The following is a 17372-nucleotide window of genomic DNA, read 5'->3' on the forward strand; positions in this document are numbered from 1 at the left end:
CAATTCAGCATATTTAACACGAGGATATTACCTGTCAGTTATTTCTCACCAGTATCCAAAGATTTGTCTACAAAAATGTTTACTGTGATAAGAAAAAGCAATATATCTATATATCTATATATAGTAGAGGAACTTAAATATATTATGGCTTGTTAATACAGTGGGATATTAGGCTTTAGAAAAGATCTAAATGTCCATGTACAGAAATAACTACAAAATGAATTTTAAAAAGTAAGTTGCAGGGCCGGCAATTTTGCTCAGTGGTTCTGCCGCCTACCTCGAAAGCGCAAAGACGGAGTTCTATGCCCGATACAAAAAAAAAAAAAAAAAGTAAGTTGCAGGGTTAGATATTTGTATGTATATATGGAGAGAGAGAGAGAGATCTTAACGTGTGAAAACAGAATCTTTATTTTCCACAATTAGCTTTCCTTTGTTGTTCCAAAAATACATACCTTAATAATTATATAAAAGTTGAGAAGCACTGCACTTTAGGAGTGAAAGTCAAAGGAGAAAACGAAGGGTAAAAAAGCCTGACGTGTTGGCACACACAAGTAATCCCAGCATTCTTGCAGGCTGAGGCAAGAGAATGGCAAATTTGAGCCCAGACTGGGTAACTTCGGGATTTAGACCCTGTTTAAAAATAAAGGAAATGGCTGGGGATATAGCATAGGTCAGTACAAATGCCTTGGGTTCAAACCCCAGTACTTTAAAAAAAAAATCCAATTTTTTCCCCCCTTTGGCTTCTTTGAAGCCTCAAAGCACTTGCAGCAGTGCCTGGCATAAAGTAAGATAGTTCTACATAATACTAAATTCAATATAAATGCAAAGCTGTTGGTGTTGGTAGTAGTAATGGTTTTCCTCTTACCTCTTAATGGTTTTCCTTAGTCTCTTAGCCTTCTAGCTGACCTCTAATTTTAGAATTCCTATTTGTTAAGTGGACTCTTCTCTGTTCCTGTGGCTTTAAATAGATCTGTATATTGACAATTCCCCAATTGAAACCCAAGCCCTGAACTTACTCTGTTGTTTCTGACTCATGTCTACCTGCTGATTTTGTATCTCTATTTGAATGGCTCAAGAACATTTAAAATTCAACACATCCAAAAGAATTCTTGAGTCCCTCCCTTCCACAAGCTTCTCCTTCCTGTTTTCCAAGTCAGTATGTGGCACCACTGTCAGGTACAGAACCTAAAGGTCGGCCTTATTCCTACCTCCTTCACCTCTCATATCTAAACTGACACCACGTCCTATTATTTTCACCTCCAAATACATCTTGAATCTGCTTCACCCCAGCTTCACGGCATCCTTCTTAGGCCAGGCCACTATGATGTTCCGTCAGGATTCCTGGAGTCGCGATCCTTGTGTATGTTCCATTCCTGTTCCTGAAAATCTCTTCATACAGTTCAGGTCATACCTCTGCATATCGATTATATGTGTTCAACGCAAATAACTACAGCCCTAGGTATAAGAGCCTTAATCCATAAGGATATTTATTTTCAGTTTTACAATAAGGATGAAGCTACATGGTCTCAAGATAGGCTGAGCATTTTGCCAGTTTTTATCAATGACTCAAATTCGTTCAGTCCTTTCTCACTACAATTATAAGTATGTTGACTTTCATCTTCAGGCTTGATGGTTACAGAATAGCTGCCACAGCTGTGGACTTCATTTCTTTTTCATTTTTTTCCTTTTTAAAAATAATGTAAAACAAAATTTCCTAATAAAATAACAATGGTTAATACGCTGTATATTGTTATCTTCGAAGTATTCAGAGTACCAGACATTGACAAAAAAAATTCTCTCTTACAAAGGAGAAACAAACCTGATATTAGCACAAAACTTTTATTTCAATGAACTAAGAGACACTAGGAATATAAATGAAACAAAATAGCATATATATTACAGTATTATTTAAGCAGCGGAATAGGTAATTTGGGGAACCATTTGAACCGCCCCACTTCCTATTTATAGCTTCCATTTTACTCCTCATTTGCATGTATAGATAGATAGATAGATATTCTTTGAGTTTCTTTTTTTTGTTTTTGTTTTTTTTTTCCCTTGGTACCGGGGATTGAACTCAGGTCCTTGAGCTTGCAAGGCAGGCCACCGAACCACTGAGCTAAATCCCTGGCCCCATCTTTGAGTTTCTTATGTAAGAGAAACCATGCAATATTTAAGCTTGTGTTTCTGACTTATTTCACTGAATATTATATTCTCAGGTTGCAGCCATTTACCTGCACATCCCTCAAACTAATCTTTCTTTATGGCAAGGCGGTACTCCATTGTGTATGAATACCACACTTCCTGTTCCACATCTATTCATCTATTGATGGACTTATATGCTGTTTCCAAGATCTAGCTATTTAGTTATGCTGTCATGAACAGGCATGCATGTAGCCCTTTAATATGATACTTTTATTTCCTTTGGGAAGAAAACTAGAAGGGGAACAGCTGGGTCAAATAGAATTTCTATTTCTAGGTTTTTTAGGTATCTCCATACTAATTTCCAGAGTGGTTGTAATAGTTTACATTCCCACAACAATGTAGAAGAGTTGCTTTTCCCCCACATCCTCGCCAGCATTTATTATTAGACTTTTTGATGATAGTTATTCTTTCAGGAATAAGATGTTATCTAGAAGTTGTTTTAATTTGTGTTTCTCTAATGGCCAAAGATGTTGAACATTTTTTTCATGTACTATATTTATATTTAGTGGCCATTTGTACTTCTCAGAAATGTCTTTTCATTTTGGTTACCCATTTTTGATTGGGTCTTTTATTGGGGGAGTCTAATTTTTTTGAGTTCTTTCTTTATTCTACATGTTAGTTCTCTGTTTAAGGAATAGCTGGCAAAAATAATCTTCCTTTTCTGTAGGTTGTCTTTTTCACTCTGTTGGTTGTTTCCTTTGCTGTGCAGAAGCTTTAAATTTGATATGATTCCATTTGTGGAGTCTCAGTATTATTTCTTGTGCTTTTGAGGTTCGTTAAGAGAGTCCTTGCCTATGTCTTCAAGAGTTATACTTATTTTATCCTCCAGCAGATTGTTTCTGGGTGTTTGTTTGTTTTTATAATGTGAGCCCTTGATGGCAATCCAAATGTATTGAACCACCCCGATGAGTTATACAAAACTGCACCTCTTTAATTAAGGCTTTTGGTTTACATTTGGCTACCTCAAAGTAGTTGTAACATTAGGTTGGTCAATTTAAATACTGTAGACACACAATCTGTGCATCATAATGTTAATGCATACAAAGTAACAAGGCATTGTTAAGTAAAACATCAATAGTTACTGCAAATTAGGCCTTGTGACCAATTACATATGATTAAAGTTACTTCCCACATTCACATCCACAGTACTTGTCCATTTAATATCTCAACCAAAACTACACATGTGGAGCTGGGAATGCTGATGCATGCCTGTAATCCCAGCACCCAGGAACCTGAGGCAGAAGGATCACTGTGAGTTCAAAACCAACCTTTGCTACATTGTGAGTTCAAGACTAGCTTGAACCACAAGTGAGATGACAGAGGAGAAAGAAGAAGATACACTTAAGGACGAGCAAGCAAGGGATTCACAATGAGAATCTATAGGTGCAGAACCGTGAAATTGATTTATGAAAATTGTTAAATCATTGAACAATTGTTTGAAAATATACACTTCATGTTGTAGATCCCCACTACACACATAACTATGAACTTTATTCCTTTTCTAAACAAAAAAGAAATCATAGTAAGGACAGTTGAAAAGTCTGGACATTTCCTTCCCAACAGATATTAAAGGTAATATCTTTAAGACATTATACTGAAAGGACTATCATATTTTAAAGACAAGATCACTGGCTGTGGAAGACCAGAGGAGAATTAAGGCCCAATTGGCCTCCTCTGTGAGCACAAAGGAGAAGGCTGCACTCAGGGGTGATTGCATATTGCAGAGTTTAGGGAAAAGTTAGGACGCCTGAGACTAACTTATTCACTGGAGTATGTACTAATGGTTATTGGAAAACAGATGAGTCTTGTGTTACTTTGATTGCTTGGGCCTGTGTTTGGGTGAATAAGGCAAGACGAGGCAGATGGCAGGGTGGTGGTCCTCTGCCTGTGAAGAGGTAGGAATCCCCTGTCCGCTCCCAAGTTAAGCCGACTCCAAGGCTCTTTGTCATTCATCCTCCTTCACCCTAGGGTCAGGGAGAACAAAGTAGAGCTCTAGATCCCAGGACAAGGCCAGTGGGGTGGGTCAGCCTCCAGGGCTGCACCAATGCAGGGCCAACAGGTTCTTGAAAAACAATTTTTAAAAACTATATAGTTGTGTTCATCAAAGAGCTTATTTTGTACAACACATTGATAACGACCTTGATTTTTTAAAAATACAATGGCTACAGGTATCAAAGAAGTGAGGTTATCTGGGGTAGTTGTGAGGTATGTCAGTCAAAGCCAGGCGCCTGAGGACTCCTGGAGGAAATGACCACATCATCATCATAGGCACACAGCCAACAGGAGGCCCCGGTGTAACCATAAATCAACCACTCATGCACAGTGTGGTCATGAAGGGTCACACAGCTGTTGTTTTTCAGGGTGCCTCAATATGTGTAATGAGCACTATAACTGCTGTGGAACAAAGACTTTTGTGACTGCTTGTTGCCAATGCGCTTTCTTCTCTTTGGGATTCTCACCTGAAAAGTTACCCCTCAGCCCCTGACCCCAACAGAGCTCTTTAGGCTTCTTTTATCATGCTAAAATGCTGATGCTAAAAAGATTTACATTATTGTAAATAATTGTAAGTTATTCTCCAATACAAAGTGTGGGGTGTGTTAAAGTACTCCATTTTCATACATATACAACATTGGTGAAGAAATGTCTCTTAGCAGCAATACCGAATGTAGCCTCTGGTTTTACCAGCTGCGTTTAGCACTATTTATAAAGAAAAAAAATATCTCTTGTGATACTGGAAAGTGATTAGAATGTGCAAATTGATACAGTAGCTTTCATCCACTTCTTAAAGTTACCACCACAGGCTGGGCGTGGTAGTGCATGCCTGTAATCCCAGCACTCAGGAGGCTGAGGCAGGAGGATCACTGTGAGTTCAAAACCAGCCTGAGCTACATAGTGAGTACCAGGTCAGTCTCAACTACATAGTGAGACCCTGTCTCAAAAAACAAAAACAAAAACAAAATCCATTTACATTGATAGTTATAATTGATAGGTGTGGATGCATTCCTTTCATTGTATTATTTTCCTGTTGTTGTTTTAGTTTCTTTCCTTTCTATTTAATTGCTAGCCCCACCTGATGCATTCTTTCTATTGGACCTTTTGGAATCATTAGCTTCATGTCCTTGTAGGATAGTCTTAATAATTTTTTGAACTATTGGTTTGGTGGTCATACATTTCATTAAGTTCTTTTTATCATGGAAACACCTCATTTTTTTCATAAATTGTGAAAAATAATTTTGCAGCATATCACGTGGACCTCACTTCACAACAGAACAGCAGCTAAAGCAGAGAGAGGAGAAAAACTAGCTTTGTTCATTTGTGGCTGTCACATCAGGAGTAAAAAAATATCTCTCAGAAGTTTCTAGTGACCTTCTCTCCTTCTATCTCATTGAACAGGACTGAATTAAATAATTATTCATTCCCTGAAGTTGAATACAGCACTAACCAAACAAAGCTGGAGTTATTTTAGCAAGGGAAGAGGTATGGCTATGAGACAGCCACATTGTCAGCTGTAACTGTTTTCTTGTGCAGTCTAGTAGCAGTGTAACTCTTAAGTAGCAAGCTTTTTTTTTTTCCTTTCATTAAACACCCCACTGTCTTTCCTGTCTCATGGCCCTTTGTATTTGATGTTCCTTTTGCCTGGATATCTTTTTGTTGTTGTTGTTGTTGGATATCTTTTTGATTAGCTCTTTGAAATTCTTGCTAGTGATCATGCTTCTCTTCTTAGAATCTGACTAAATTTTTATTCCCTTCTGATCACTCATCATATGCTAATTATATCATTTATGTTTGCTTATTTTTTTCTATTAAGTTTGTTTATTTTAGGTATACAATACAGTTACATTCATCATTATATGTTCACTTATATATATTTTTCTTTCAAAAGAATGTGAGCACCACATGAGCATAGATTGCTTTTTAATTATATTTTACCTACGTTTCTCAGATCAGTGCCCTGTACATAGTGTAAATATGTACTGAATAAATAGATGGAAATGGGAATGAATGGATGGAAACAAGAGTAAATGAAAAAAGTATTCTGGACTAGGTAAAGGAAGGAGAATATGAAAAGGGAACAGAAAAAGTTATGTTTTGGCAGAAGACAAAGGCATAGATATAATAAAATCAGAAGTGGCCTTATCTTGAGCTATGTCTGATTTCTGGGCCTTGATCTTGTGTCAAAGGACAGTAGTCACATAGACACACAAACACACAAAATACACATATGTGTGTGCACACACGCACACACACACAGGGCTTTGAACTCACCATGTAATTCAGGTTGTCCTCGACTCACAGTGATCCTCCTGCCTCAGCCTCCTGAATACAGGTGTGTACCACCACACCCTGATAGTAGATACTTTTTAAAAACAAGTTTTGGAAATTTTTTTTTTTTTTTTTTTTTGGTACCGGGGATTGAACTCGGGTCCTTGTGCTTGCAAGGCAGGCCACCGAACCGCTAAGCTAAATCCCTGACCCCACGTTTTGAAATTTGATAGTACTCTTTTCTATTTTCTCTGTTGGAAAGTAAATAAAATTCCTTAGAAAATGCTTTGCACTACAATTTTTACTACCCCTTTACCCACAGAGCTAGCCCACTGAAACTCAAAGGAGCAAGTTAGTCTCTTTCTGAATAGAAATTACCTTTAAATGGAACAACTACATTGTACAAAATGCCCAAGGGCAGTCCCTGAGAATCTATATCTTCATTATATAAGTACTTAGCCTACACATGCACAAGCCAAAGAGTAACATATGGGCCTGACTCATGAACTCTAATAAAGTTCTATAAAAGAGATCCCGTGTGGGGGTCCAGGTCCTGGATGACTTCAAAATTGTTAAAAGCCCTTCAGTTGTCATTTGGTGTCTTCCTTGGAAGAGCTCCTAATACTGGGGGTGAAGGGACCATGGAGAAGTATGCATACTTAAAGGAAGACCCAAGTTGCCAGCTCACATTTTGGATACACAGAACATTGCTTTTATAATACAGTACTACCTTTACCTATAAATGGGTTTCCCTCTCAGTTACTTTTAAGATATTATATACCATAATACTTTGCTTATCTCATCTGCATTTGAGGTGAATAGATCCACCACATTTTCTCTTTATGGCTCACACAATGAGGCGTCTTTTTCTTGTATGTATGTAAGATGTTATCAGAGGAAATTCTAGATGATGTCACTAAAAATTCTTTTGATAGGCTATTTTAGGGCAGAAGGCAGTCCACAAAAGGAAATGTTAGCTTTTCTATCTACTTCAAGTACATGTTAGACTTTTAAAGATTATTATAACAAAAGCTGATTGTGTTGGTGCACGCTCGTAATCCTAGCACTCAGGAGGCTGAGGCAGGAGGATCTCCTTGAGTTTGAGGCCTGGGTTACTTGGTGAGTTCAGGACCAACCTAAACTACATAGTGAGATCCTGTCTCAAAAAAATTTTTTTATAATGAATATTTTTAAACACAAAAATATAGAATTGTAGAAACCTCATATATTCATCACCCAGATTCAATAACTATCAAAATTTTCTACATTTGCTTTATTTTTTTTATTCATTTACTGGAGTACTTAAACATAAAATCCTGGCATTAGATTGTTTTACTAATACATAACTTAGTATGCATCTCTAAACAATGTTAATTATTTGTCTTAAATAAACATAGGGTTTTTTAAATCATACCTATGAAAATTAATTACTTGGTGTTATTTTCCAGGTAGTCTCAAATATTCCATAAGTTTTTAAGCAAGCTCAGTCTCTAGACTCAAGAGGTAACTGTCTTTTGTATTTATCTTTCTTTCAGGTCTTACTTTAAAATGTTTTCTTAACAGTTTAACTTTCTCACAGTCTCATCTGCAGAGGAGAACATGTTACCTTCCTGACATTCGCTATGAATGTATAAAAGGGCTTGTTGGATGACACTACAGGTAATGTCACATGCCCCCCTTATGACTCATAGGCAGCACACACAAAACATTTTTTGCTAAGAAAGTTCAAGTTGACTCTAATTGAGCTATTAGAGCTACACAGTCCAAGACAATAGCCCCTCACCACTCTACAAGAGAACCGAAGCTACATAAATTTAAAGCTCAGATTCTCTCTTGCACTAATTACCATAGTAAGTAGCCATAGTAAAATAGCCATAGTCTTGTGACTACTGTACTAGACAGAGCACGTAGAATAGTTCTGGCATCACGGAATGTTTCTTAGGGGCAGCACTGCTCCAGAGCTGACTTAAAGGAAACAAAGGGATGGAGACGCCCTTAATGACCCCACAAGGAAGGGTCAGTCCCATCCAGAATGTGGAAAATTCTATGGCACAACTGACTCAGTTTCTGACAAGTTGTTGTCATTAAAAAAGAAAAATGGAAGGGGTGAAGGGACTTTGTCTGGATTTGGAGATAGTTGAGACCTAACAACCGAATGTAATATGTGGACTCTGTTGAATAATTTGAACAAAGCAGTCTTTTATTTTTAATTTTTGGTATGAGGATTGAACTCAGGACCTTGTGCTTGTGAGGCAGATAGATGGCAGCATCACTGAGCTAAATCCCCGGCCCTCTCACAGATGCTGATGCATAGCTCACTTAGGAAACTCAACCTGCTGGTGTTACCTATACTTGCTAATGAATAATTCACTGGCTCTGAAGATCACAGGGTCTAACAAATGAATCCCCTGCATCTGAATATACATAAATGGCTTAGAACAGAACTTTGAAGTCTTTTTAAGTTATGCATTATGGAATAAACATTTATGTTTATGTCCTTCGAGAGACAACTACCTCTATTAAGGTTGAGTGGATACAGTTGAGAGAAGAAACCCTCTTTCCTCACCAGAGCCTTGTTACATAACCCAAGTGACTTTTTTCTTGACTTAGGATCTTGGCACAGGATCTGAACTGATCAGCATGCCCTGGAGCAGTGACCCTACACCCTGATTTGACTCCCTTTCAGACGATAAAGGAAGCTATAGGCTCCCCTCCAGAACAACACATATCTGCAAATGAAGGAAAGATTGCTTATCATTTCAGGGAGTTCAGGACCCCCCAGGACAATCACAGATCACAGGATTTAAAAACCCTGTACTAGAAGCAGAAGTGGTGGACACACTTTCATGGCTACTTTTACTGCATGGAATTTATAGTATAGACCAAAAAGCTGCACCATGCTTTTTTCTTCTTAGTTCTGTATTTTGAGATAATTTACTGTTAGGATTTATAGGTCTGCCTTGTCTTTTTTCATGCTGTGTAATATTCTACCATATGTCTAAACCATAATTTAATCTGACCCTAATGAACATTTATTTATAGTATTTTATTTTTATAAAGAAAAGTGATACAGCATACGTCTGTATTTGTCTAAAATAATTTTTTTTTTGGTACCAGGGATCAAACTTGGAACCTAGTGCTTATAAGGTAGGTGGCAGAATCATTGAGCTAAATCTCCAGCCCTGTGTTTGTAAGTATATCCCTGGGATACATTCTTAGTAGTGGAATTGCTGAATCAAATTTAAAAAAATTTTATAGACATTGTAAATTATTCTCAAGATGTTTTCTGTAATAGGCAGAACAATGGCCTCCAAAGATATCCACAATCCCTGTGTCCTGCTCAGCTTTCTTGTTGCTGTCACAAAATGTCAGACATCCACAGCTAAAGAGAGGAGAGGTTTATTTTGCTCGGCTTTTGAGGTTTCGGTCTATGGTCAGCTTGTTCCAAGGCAGGAATGTCAAGGTGGAAGGGCGTGAAGGAGGAAAGCTGTTCAACTCATGGCATCCAAGAAGCAGAGAGCAGGGGAAAACCCAGAGAAAAAGGGGCCAGGGACCAGATATAGACTCCCAGGATTACAACTCTATGACCCAGACACACCCAGCCAGTCAAATTGACAGTCAAGATTAACCACCAGACACTGAGACCCATGAGTATGTTATCTTACATAATAAGGACAAAGTTAGGTTTGAGATAGAATTAATGCTGCTAATCAACTAAAAATTTTAAAAGAGAAGTCCTGGATTATCTGGGTGATCCTGATATGATCGCAAAGGTCCTCAAAATTGGAAGAGAGAAACCGAGAAGTGGCAGCAGGAGAAAGACTTGGCTCGATGTTGGTGGCTTTGAAGTGGGAGGAAGGCAGCTTTATGCCGAGGAATAAGAGCAGCCTCCCAGACATGGAAAAGCAAGAAAACAAAGAAGGCAAGGAATGCAGCCCTGCTGGCACCTCAGTCTGGTGATGACTGTGTGGGTCGTCTGCTCCTTAAAACTGGAAGACAATAAATGTGTCTTATTTTAAAGCCCCAAAGCTGTGATTGTTATGGTGACCATAGAGAATACATTGTATGTATTTATACTCCCAACACTGTGTGTTTCTTCACACCTTCCTATTAATGTCTCCACAAAATAGTCTATTGCTTCTGTCATTTGCAGTGTTTATAATTTTGTCTTCTAATTAAAATTTGTAGTTAAAAGGGAAATCACAGCCATAATGGACTGTCATTTTCTTTGCTAATTTACTCATTGGCAAATTCCCATTTGGGGTATGGTTTCATTTTCTGGAACAGGATGTGCTGGTTTGTCATTTCAGCAATGCTGATGTCACTACCAATCAGGCTGCACTACTGATCAGAAACAGACTGGGGTCTGTTTGCTGCCACAAAGAGTCACCAGTAATGAAGCATTCTCTTGAAGGAGTAACAGTCCAGTCCTTGAATGGCTTGGTTTGGCCTTCGGCAGAGGTGGAACCCTCACTAATCACTTTGCAAAGTGGGCCAGAGTCATTGCACCTGTAGCAACTTCTGCATCTCCATGGCAGTTGGAAGTCTGACAATCATGATGGAGGAAATCAACAGAGCATAAATATTCTCTATAAATTCACCTAATATTCCCACAGTGGACTGACTGACTCAGTGATCTCTGCCTGGTTCCTTCTCATTTGATGTCCTCAGTTTGCCCTGATGTGGTGAGACGCCCTCTTACCCATGTACATTGATTTGTACAGACTGGCTTTGCCATCTCTACACTGAACATCTCTTCCAAGGTATTCACTGGTCATCCCCTATGTTACTTTATATTCAAACACTCATGCAGGGTTTTACAGATTCTGGAGACAAATAATAAGTCAACAATCATGGAAACTATACAAACAGGCTTATTTACATTCATTGGATGATACCCCAGAGGTAGTTTGGATGCTACCAAAGATATAGATTGAGGAAAGCAAAGGATATAGATATTATTGTGTGGCCATGTAGAGAAGGATCGACAGAAAGAAAAAGAATGGCTAGATGCTGGGCATGGTGCCACACATGCCCATAATCCCAGCTCCATGGAGTTTGAAGTAGGAGGATTGAAATTTTGAGGCTGGACTAGGCAACTCAGAAGAAAAACATAAATAGGGCTGGGACTGTAGCTTAGTGGTGGAGTTCTTGCCTAGCATGCGTAACGTCCTTGGTTCAATCCCCCCTTACTGGAGGAGAAGGAGCAGGGCAGAAAGGGGGCCAGGGAATGGAAGGGAAACCAGAAGAGGGCTGGGTCTGAGAAGCCAATCAAGGAGAGTCCAGTTATATTGAATTAAAGACTAGAAAGCATATGATGGGTTGGTGTAGCTCTAGGATCAATAGGATGTAGGGACAGTGATATTTAGGACACACCTACCTTTAAATGTGACTCCTGTCCTTTTTAATTGTATCATCTTAGGCAAAAGGCTGTTTGGCTTTAGATTCTGCATCTGTAAAATAGGCTTCTGCCATAAAGAATTATTGTGGGGATAAATTAATTAACATATGTGATGTGCCCAGGCTTTTGTAGATACTCATTACACATTTCCCTTCCATTATACTTCTAGCTAACTACTTATAGATCTATTTTGATTATCACTCTGATATCTTAGTATTGGTGTTATGGTTTGTATTGAGATATCCCTCTAAAGCTTCATGTGGTCACAGGTGGGGCATTTTCAGAGATGGCTGGATGTAGAATGCATGATGCTGGTGTTAAGGGTGTGTGACTACTAAAGTCCACTGATTGGTGTGGTACCACCCTAATTCTGATAGCCTAGATAGAGTATAAAAGGGGCAGAAAAAAAAAAGCAGCTAAGTTCCCTCACTTGCTTTGCTGCCTTCTTCCTGCCATGAACTGTTTCTCCTCTGCGATGCCTGTCTGCCATGCCGCCCTGCCCTGGAACCAGCTGATGACAGACAGAAACCTCTACAAACTGTGAGCCAAATAAACCTTTCTTCCCTTCATTTTGGGTACTGGCTATTTTATCACAGCCATGAGAAAAGTGACTAAGACAATTGGTGACTTACCTGTAAGAATCAGCATAGGTCCTATGCCAGTGAGCCCCTGTAAGGTGGCGAATCAGTGCTCTGGACACTGCAGGTAGCCAGGCACCCACCGAGTGCAGAGAGACAGAGCATTCGGATTGGAGAAGGACTTGGGATACAGCACCATCCTTATCACACTGATTTTTTCCCTTGCAGGTAAAGGAACTGCAGTTACTGAAATGAGCACCCAGTTCTCCTCTAGGAACATCTTTGTGTACCATTTCCAATTGTATAAATCTCTAATGAAAAAATGAATAATAACACACACACACACACACACACACACACACACACACACTATTTTTAGAGGCAGCAGTGGCCCTCCAGGTTTTTTGAATTAGCTAGGAGCAGCCACTCCCTTCTCCCTCCCTTCTTTTATTTTTTATCAGATACAGTAAACGGAAAAATGGAATTTCCTTTACTAAGAGTTCTTGCTCTGCTTGTTACTCAGACAATTTTTAGTGACCAAGAATTCAGCAAATACAGTTTCTTTGCTAGTTTTAAACTCCAGGAAAGGCTGGACAATACAATGAAGAGAAAGGATGACAAATACTCCTATTTTTTGCTAACAAAAGATACCTATCATTTATTATTATTATTATTATCATTATTATCAGAAACAGGGTCTCACTGGGTAATGCAGTCTGCCCTGGAACTCAGTATGTAGCCCAGGCTGGTCTCGAACTCTCAGAAAGCCTCAGCGTTCCAGGTGCTGGGATTACAGGCTTGTGCCACCACGCCCAGCCCTAACTTTTAAATATAAATTATGCCTCCATTTCTAATTAGCTCGCATTTCAATATCTTGTTAGTGACGGTGACCGTGTTTTCTAAACCAAACACAAGGACATAAAGATAAACAAGAGAGTACCTCCAGGCATAGACAACTGTACTAAATTGAAATTGTTACAGGAATTTCAGAGTCTGGGGGGGGTCGCGTGGACACTAAAAATGGCTAGTACCTACATTTTAACGGGACTCATTCCATGCATATTGGAAACTGTAAACATTTTATAGCGATTGGATTGAAAACTAGGACCCATGGCTGGACCCGTGGCTTGTGCAGACCTAGCTCCCACGCCAGTACTGAGCAGCCAGCTGAGGCTACCACCCCCGGGACGCCCACAGTCTGCCGCGCGTTCCAGCAGCTCAGACCGGGCGGGGCGCGCGCCTGCGCCGGCCTCGCTCCAGTTCTGAGGTCGAAGGTTGAGCTTTTGAGTGTCCATAGCAACGCGACGCTTCTGCCTTCTATAATCCTACCCCTCCGCTCCGGCTGTGAGAGACCTGTCTGGGTGGGAGGGACCAGGGGACACATGGGGGTGCAAGGGGATAGGGGACTGGGGAAGCGTCCGGGGACAACTGCCCTAGGAAAATTGGTTTAAGGTTTGGCACAAAAGGAACTTGTCATTCCAGTCCTTTTGCCCACGCAGGGAACGATGCCTCTGGAAGTGGCGGTGGAGCTGCAGATCCGGGCGGTAAGAAATCCACGAACCCCCTTCTCCTTAAACCCCAAGTCAGAGTCTTAAATGGTTTGGGTTGTCTTCACCACCCCTGCCCGACTCGCCACACAACATTTTGTTATCCTTAAGGTTCTTTATATTTGTCTTCCTAAGCTTCATTTCAGCGCAGCCTCTTCCCACTTTTTTATTCTTCCAAAGCCAAGGTATTTCTTAGCTTTAGCATGAATTTTTAATGTTTTGAAACACTGCATGAAATTCAAGTAGGATTTTCTTGGTTTGGGTATAATATTCCTGATAATCCGCTCTCATTATGAACCAATCAAATGTTTTCTAAACTATTTCCTTTAGCGATGGTTTTGGCTTGTCAATTTCAAAAGGGAAAATCAATGAACAAATATTTTATAATTATTCACCACATCCTTCCTAAGTGAGGTGCTGGGGCAGAGTGACTTTATTGTTCTTCTGTGGAGCTGTCATTCTCATTTCAGTTTCCATTTTCCAATTCTTCAATCTGTCCTTAGTGTGCCTTTGCTTGCAAGATCCTAGGGGTTTCTGTACAGGCCATGCTTATAAGCACAAGGTAAGCAGATAGTGCTAAGGAAAATCTGGCTAGCTTCCATACCATTAGTAAATGCTGAGGGTTCAACATATATGCAGGCGTGAAACAAAGGTAATACAAACTTCTTATTCTGTCCCACTCTACTGACAGCCAATAAGGCCAGACCGTATTAATTGTGCTCTCAATTAGCACAATTGCGAGCTCTCAAAATTGAGCAGGAAGAACCCTTGAGAAGCTGACCAATGTCTTCCATATCAGCGCAGACATTTTTATCTCACTTCGTTCAACATTAATTTTATCCTGAATTTCAAAAGGCATTTATATTGTGCAATTAACTGACAGAGAAATCAGTTTTCTATTCTGCACTGCTTAGGTTTTGCTCCCCAAAGTCAGGTGAATCGTTCAGTGCTTCAGATGCCAGCAAACTCAGGCCTTGGCAATTAAAACAGGGAATCTAGAAGTATAACTAAAGACAAGAAGGTAAGCCCCAGTATTCAGACTTGTAGACACTGCCAGAGGAAATGTCACTGCTTTCCAATATCTACTCTGAATATTGCTGTGATTCAAGCTAAGGATCTCTCTGAGGTTAAACACCACACCACACCACTTAGAGCTTTACAGTATGGCTGATTGAGCAAGTAAAGAGGTGGTCAGTGTTCAGGGTATTGTAGGAATACAAATAACTGTATTTAGAGGTGTAGCAGTTCCTCTTTTGGTATAGCTCTCCTTCTCACAAAGTCCGCACTTCCTCCTGATCAGAGCTTGCTTATCACAGCCATTCTCTAAGGTTCCTATCCGGATCTCTGACAAATCAGTCTATAATTCTTTCCATTCACAAATACCAAAACAATCAGTCATTGCCTGAAGATACCAGTTCCATAGGTAATTAAAAGATTTTCATGTCTTTCCACATCAAATAATGAGCAGAGTCCACCATGGATTTGGGGGTTTCAGTCATAATGATTTGGGGGAAGACACCATGGATGACAGCTTTAAAGGTACAGGTCAATGTAAACAGAATTTAGGGGTTATACTTGGTACCTGATATAGAAAGAGCCTGTCCTGATGAATTTCAAGTTAAATACTGTTACCTAAAGCATGCTATTTACAAGAAAATGAATTCCATGTGAAAAACCAGAGGTCTTTCTTATGGTGTATATGAGAAGGTTTATGCATGTGCATTGGAATAAAACATGTTATTTTCCTGTTTTATTACTGGGAACACTATGCAGTGGAGAAAATAGGCACCAGGGCCCCGCTTCTTGTCACACTGATGGCTGACATAGTAGTATGTGGCCAGCCTAACCCTAAACTTTAACCCTCTGCTCCTCTGACTTTGCCCAGCAGCCAACTCCTCTGCCCTCTTTCATGCCATGCTGCTGGCTGTCCACAGAATTAGTGTGAAGTCATATTCATACTTACTTTTGTGTGGGTACCTGAGACATGTCCACCTTTTAAATTCTTGATTTGCTCTCCAAATGCTAAAAGAAGTATTAGAGTCATGGGAACAAAACATCCAAAGACCTTCTAAAGGCGTAGGGAAAGATTTCAATAATCTCTTTTCTCATTGCCAATCAACAAAGGTGGAAGAGATAATATATAAAAGCTTACCAAGAAAATCAGGATTAAGAAGAAATTTCCCCATTTTTGACAACAGATCTTCAGGGAATAGACTGGAAAAACCTATCTATGCCTTCAATTTTTAAAATACTGTTTCACAGCTATCTCAGGAAAAGGACGAGGATTAGTATGTGGCTTATCTGCATATATATTTATGGAATGAAGATCGTGTTTATTTCTCAAAATTCAATTTACAAGTGATATGTTGATTTATGGGATTACTACACAGCACAAATCTTAATGTCAGCTTTAAAAAAACAGCAACCGTAAAACCACTACAGCTTGGTTTCTTTGCAGTTGTCCTGGAGACAGAAACAGTTGTTGAATAGGTATATAATAGAGGGATTCTTTTTTTCTTTCTCTAATATGGATGTGTTTAGTAATGGCCTACACATGCTCTGGCTTTAGTAACATATCAAGTTGGCAGGACACCAGAAATCCCCAAAAAGCCCGAAACGTCTGAGAGGCCACTGGTTTAGGCGTGGCATCATCGAATGTGGAAACCTTCAGACCTCCGGGTGCCACCATCAGTGAGATAGTGTCATTGCTGATTCCACAGTACAAAGAGGAATGGAACATTGTGGGGTGAGAGCCAGCAATAGTCCACGATGCTGTATTGCATATAGCCCAGGAAAAAGCCAAAAGCCACGTCAGTGACATTGTGCCGGCCCAACATGACCCTGGAGAGACCTAAGACGAAGGCCCACAGCACCACCAACACTCTCAGCGGAATGGCCAGTACCAGGTGGTTCAGGATGAACCTGGACACCAGGGCAGCCCTTGTGGAGTGGCCTGAGGGGAAGGAGTACTTGTCCACGGAGAGGGTAACAAACATGTCCATCTGATTGTGGGCCGGGCGGCGCCTTCGGACCAACCCTTTGATCAGGGCCACCAGCAGGAGGTCCAACAGCAGGGCGAAGAGCAGGTTCATCAGCACCTCGCGCCCGGCCCAGCTGTCGCTCCTGGACAGGCAGTAGAGAGTGCCCAGCAACCATGGGATGCCGTGCCCCGAGATCTCCAGCAGCTTCATGAGGGGCCTCGCGCTGCCCCAAGACGAGCTCTCCCCCGCACACACCCCCAGCTTCTTGGACAGCCACAGGTCGATGGCCAGCAGAGAGCGCAGGGCAATGCCCAGGAAGGACGGGTTCAGGTCCATGCGGCCTTCCTCGGGCAGCGGGGGAGGGGGCGCCTGCGAGGGTCCCGCGGCGGCCAGGGGGAAG

At 40.4% G+C, this 17372-nt stretch overlaps 2 protein-coding genes across 5 annotated transcripts in view; one reads left to right on the top strand and one right to left on the bottom strand.

Moving 5' to 3' along the window:
* Window positions 1-17372, top strand: part of Spata6l (spermatogenesis associated 6 like) — a 73139-nt gene that overhangs the window by 681 nt on the left and 55086 nt on the right. The window contains exons 1-4 of one of the 4 annotated variants that reach the window (XM_010620845.2): window positions 7914-7968; window positions 8045-8124; window positions 9583-9612; window positions 13944-13988. In XM_010620845.2, coding sequence (XP_010619147.1) covers window positions 8092-8124; window positions 9583-9612; window positions 13944-13988 — 108 coding nt within the window. In that variant the 5' untranslated portion in view covers window positions 7914-7968; window positions 8045-8091. Of the gene's footprint in view, window positions 1-7913; window positions 7969-8044; window positions 8125-9582; window positions 9613-13711; window positions 13789-13943; window positions 13989-17372 lie in introns of those variants that run through there. The other 3 variants (XM_010620841.2, XM_010620842.3, XM_010620843.1) reach the window with 3 other exon arrangements.
* On the bottom strand, window positions 13293-17368 carry Plpp6 (phospholipid phosphatase 6; the record flags this gene model as incomplete). Its single annotated transcript, XM_010620852.3, has 1 exon — window positions 13293-17368. A coding segment is annotated over one exon (675 nt), but the record flags the coding sequence as incomplete, so codon positions are not given.

The sequence above is a fragment of the Fukomys damarensis genome, unplaced genomic scaffold (genome assembly GCF_012274545.1).
Source record: "Fukomys damarensis isolate Sample0158 unplaced genomic scaffold, DMR_v1.0_HiC HiC_scaffold_31, whole genome shotgun sequence".
In the NCBI taxonomy this organism is placed as follows: domain Eukaryota; kingdom Metazoa; phylum Chordata; class Mammalia; order Rodentia; family Bathyergidae; genus Fukomys; species Fukomys damarensis.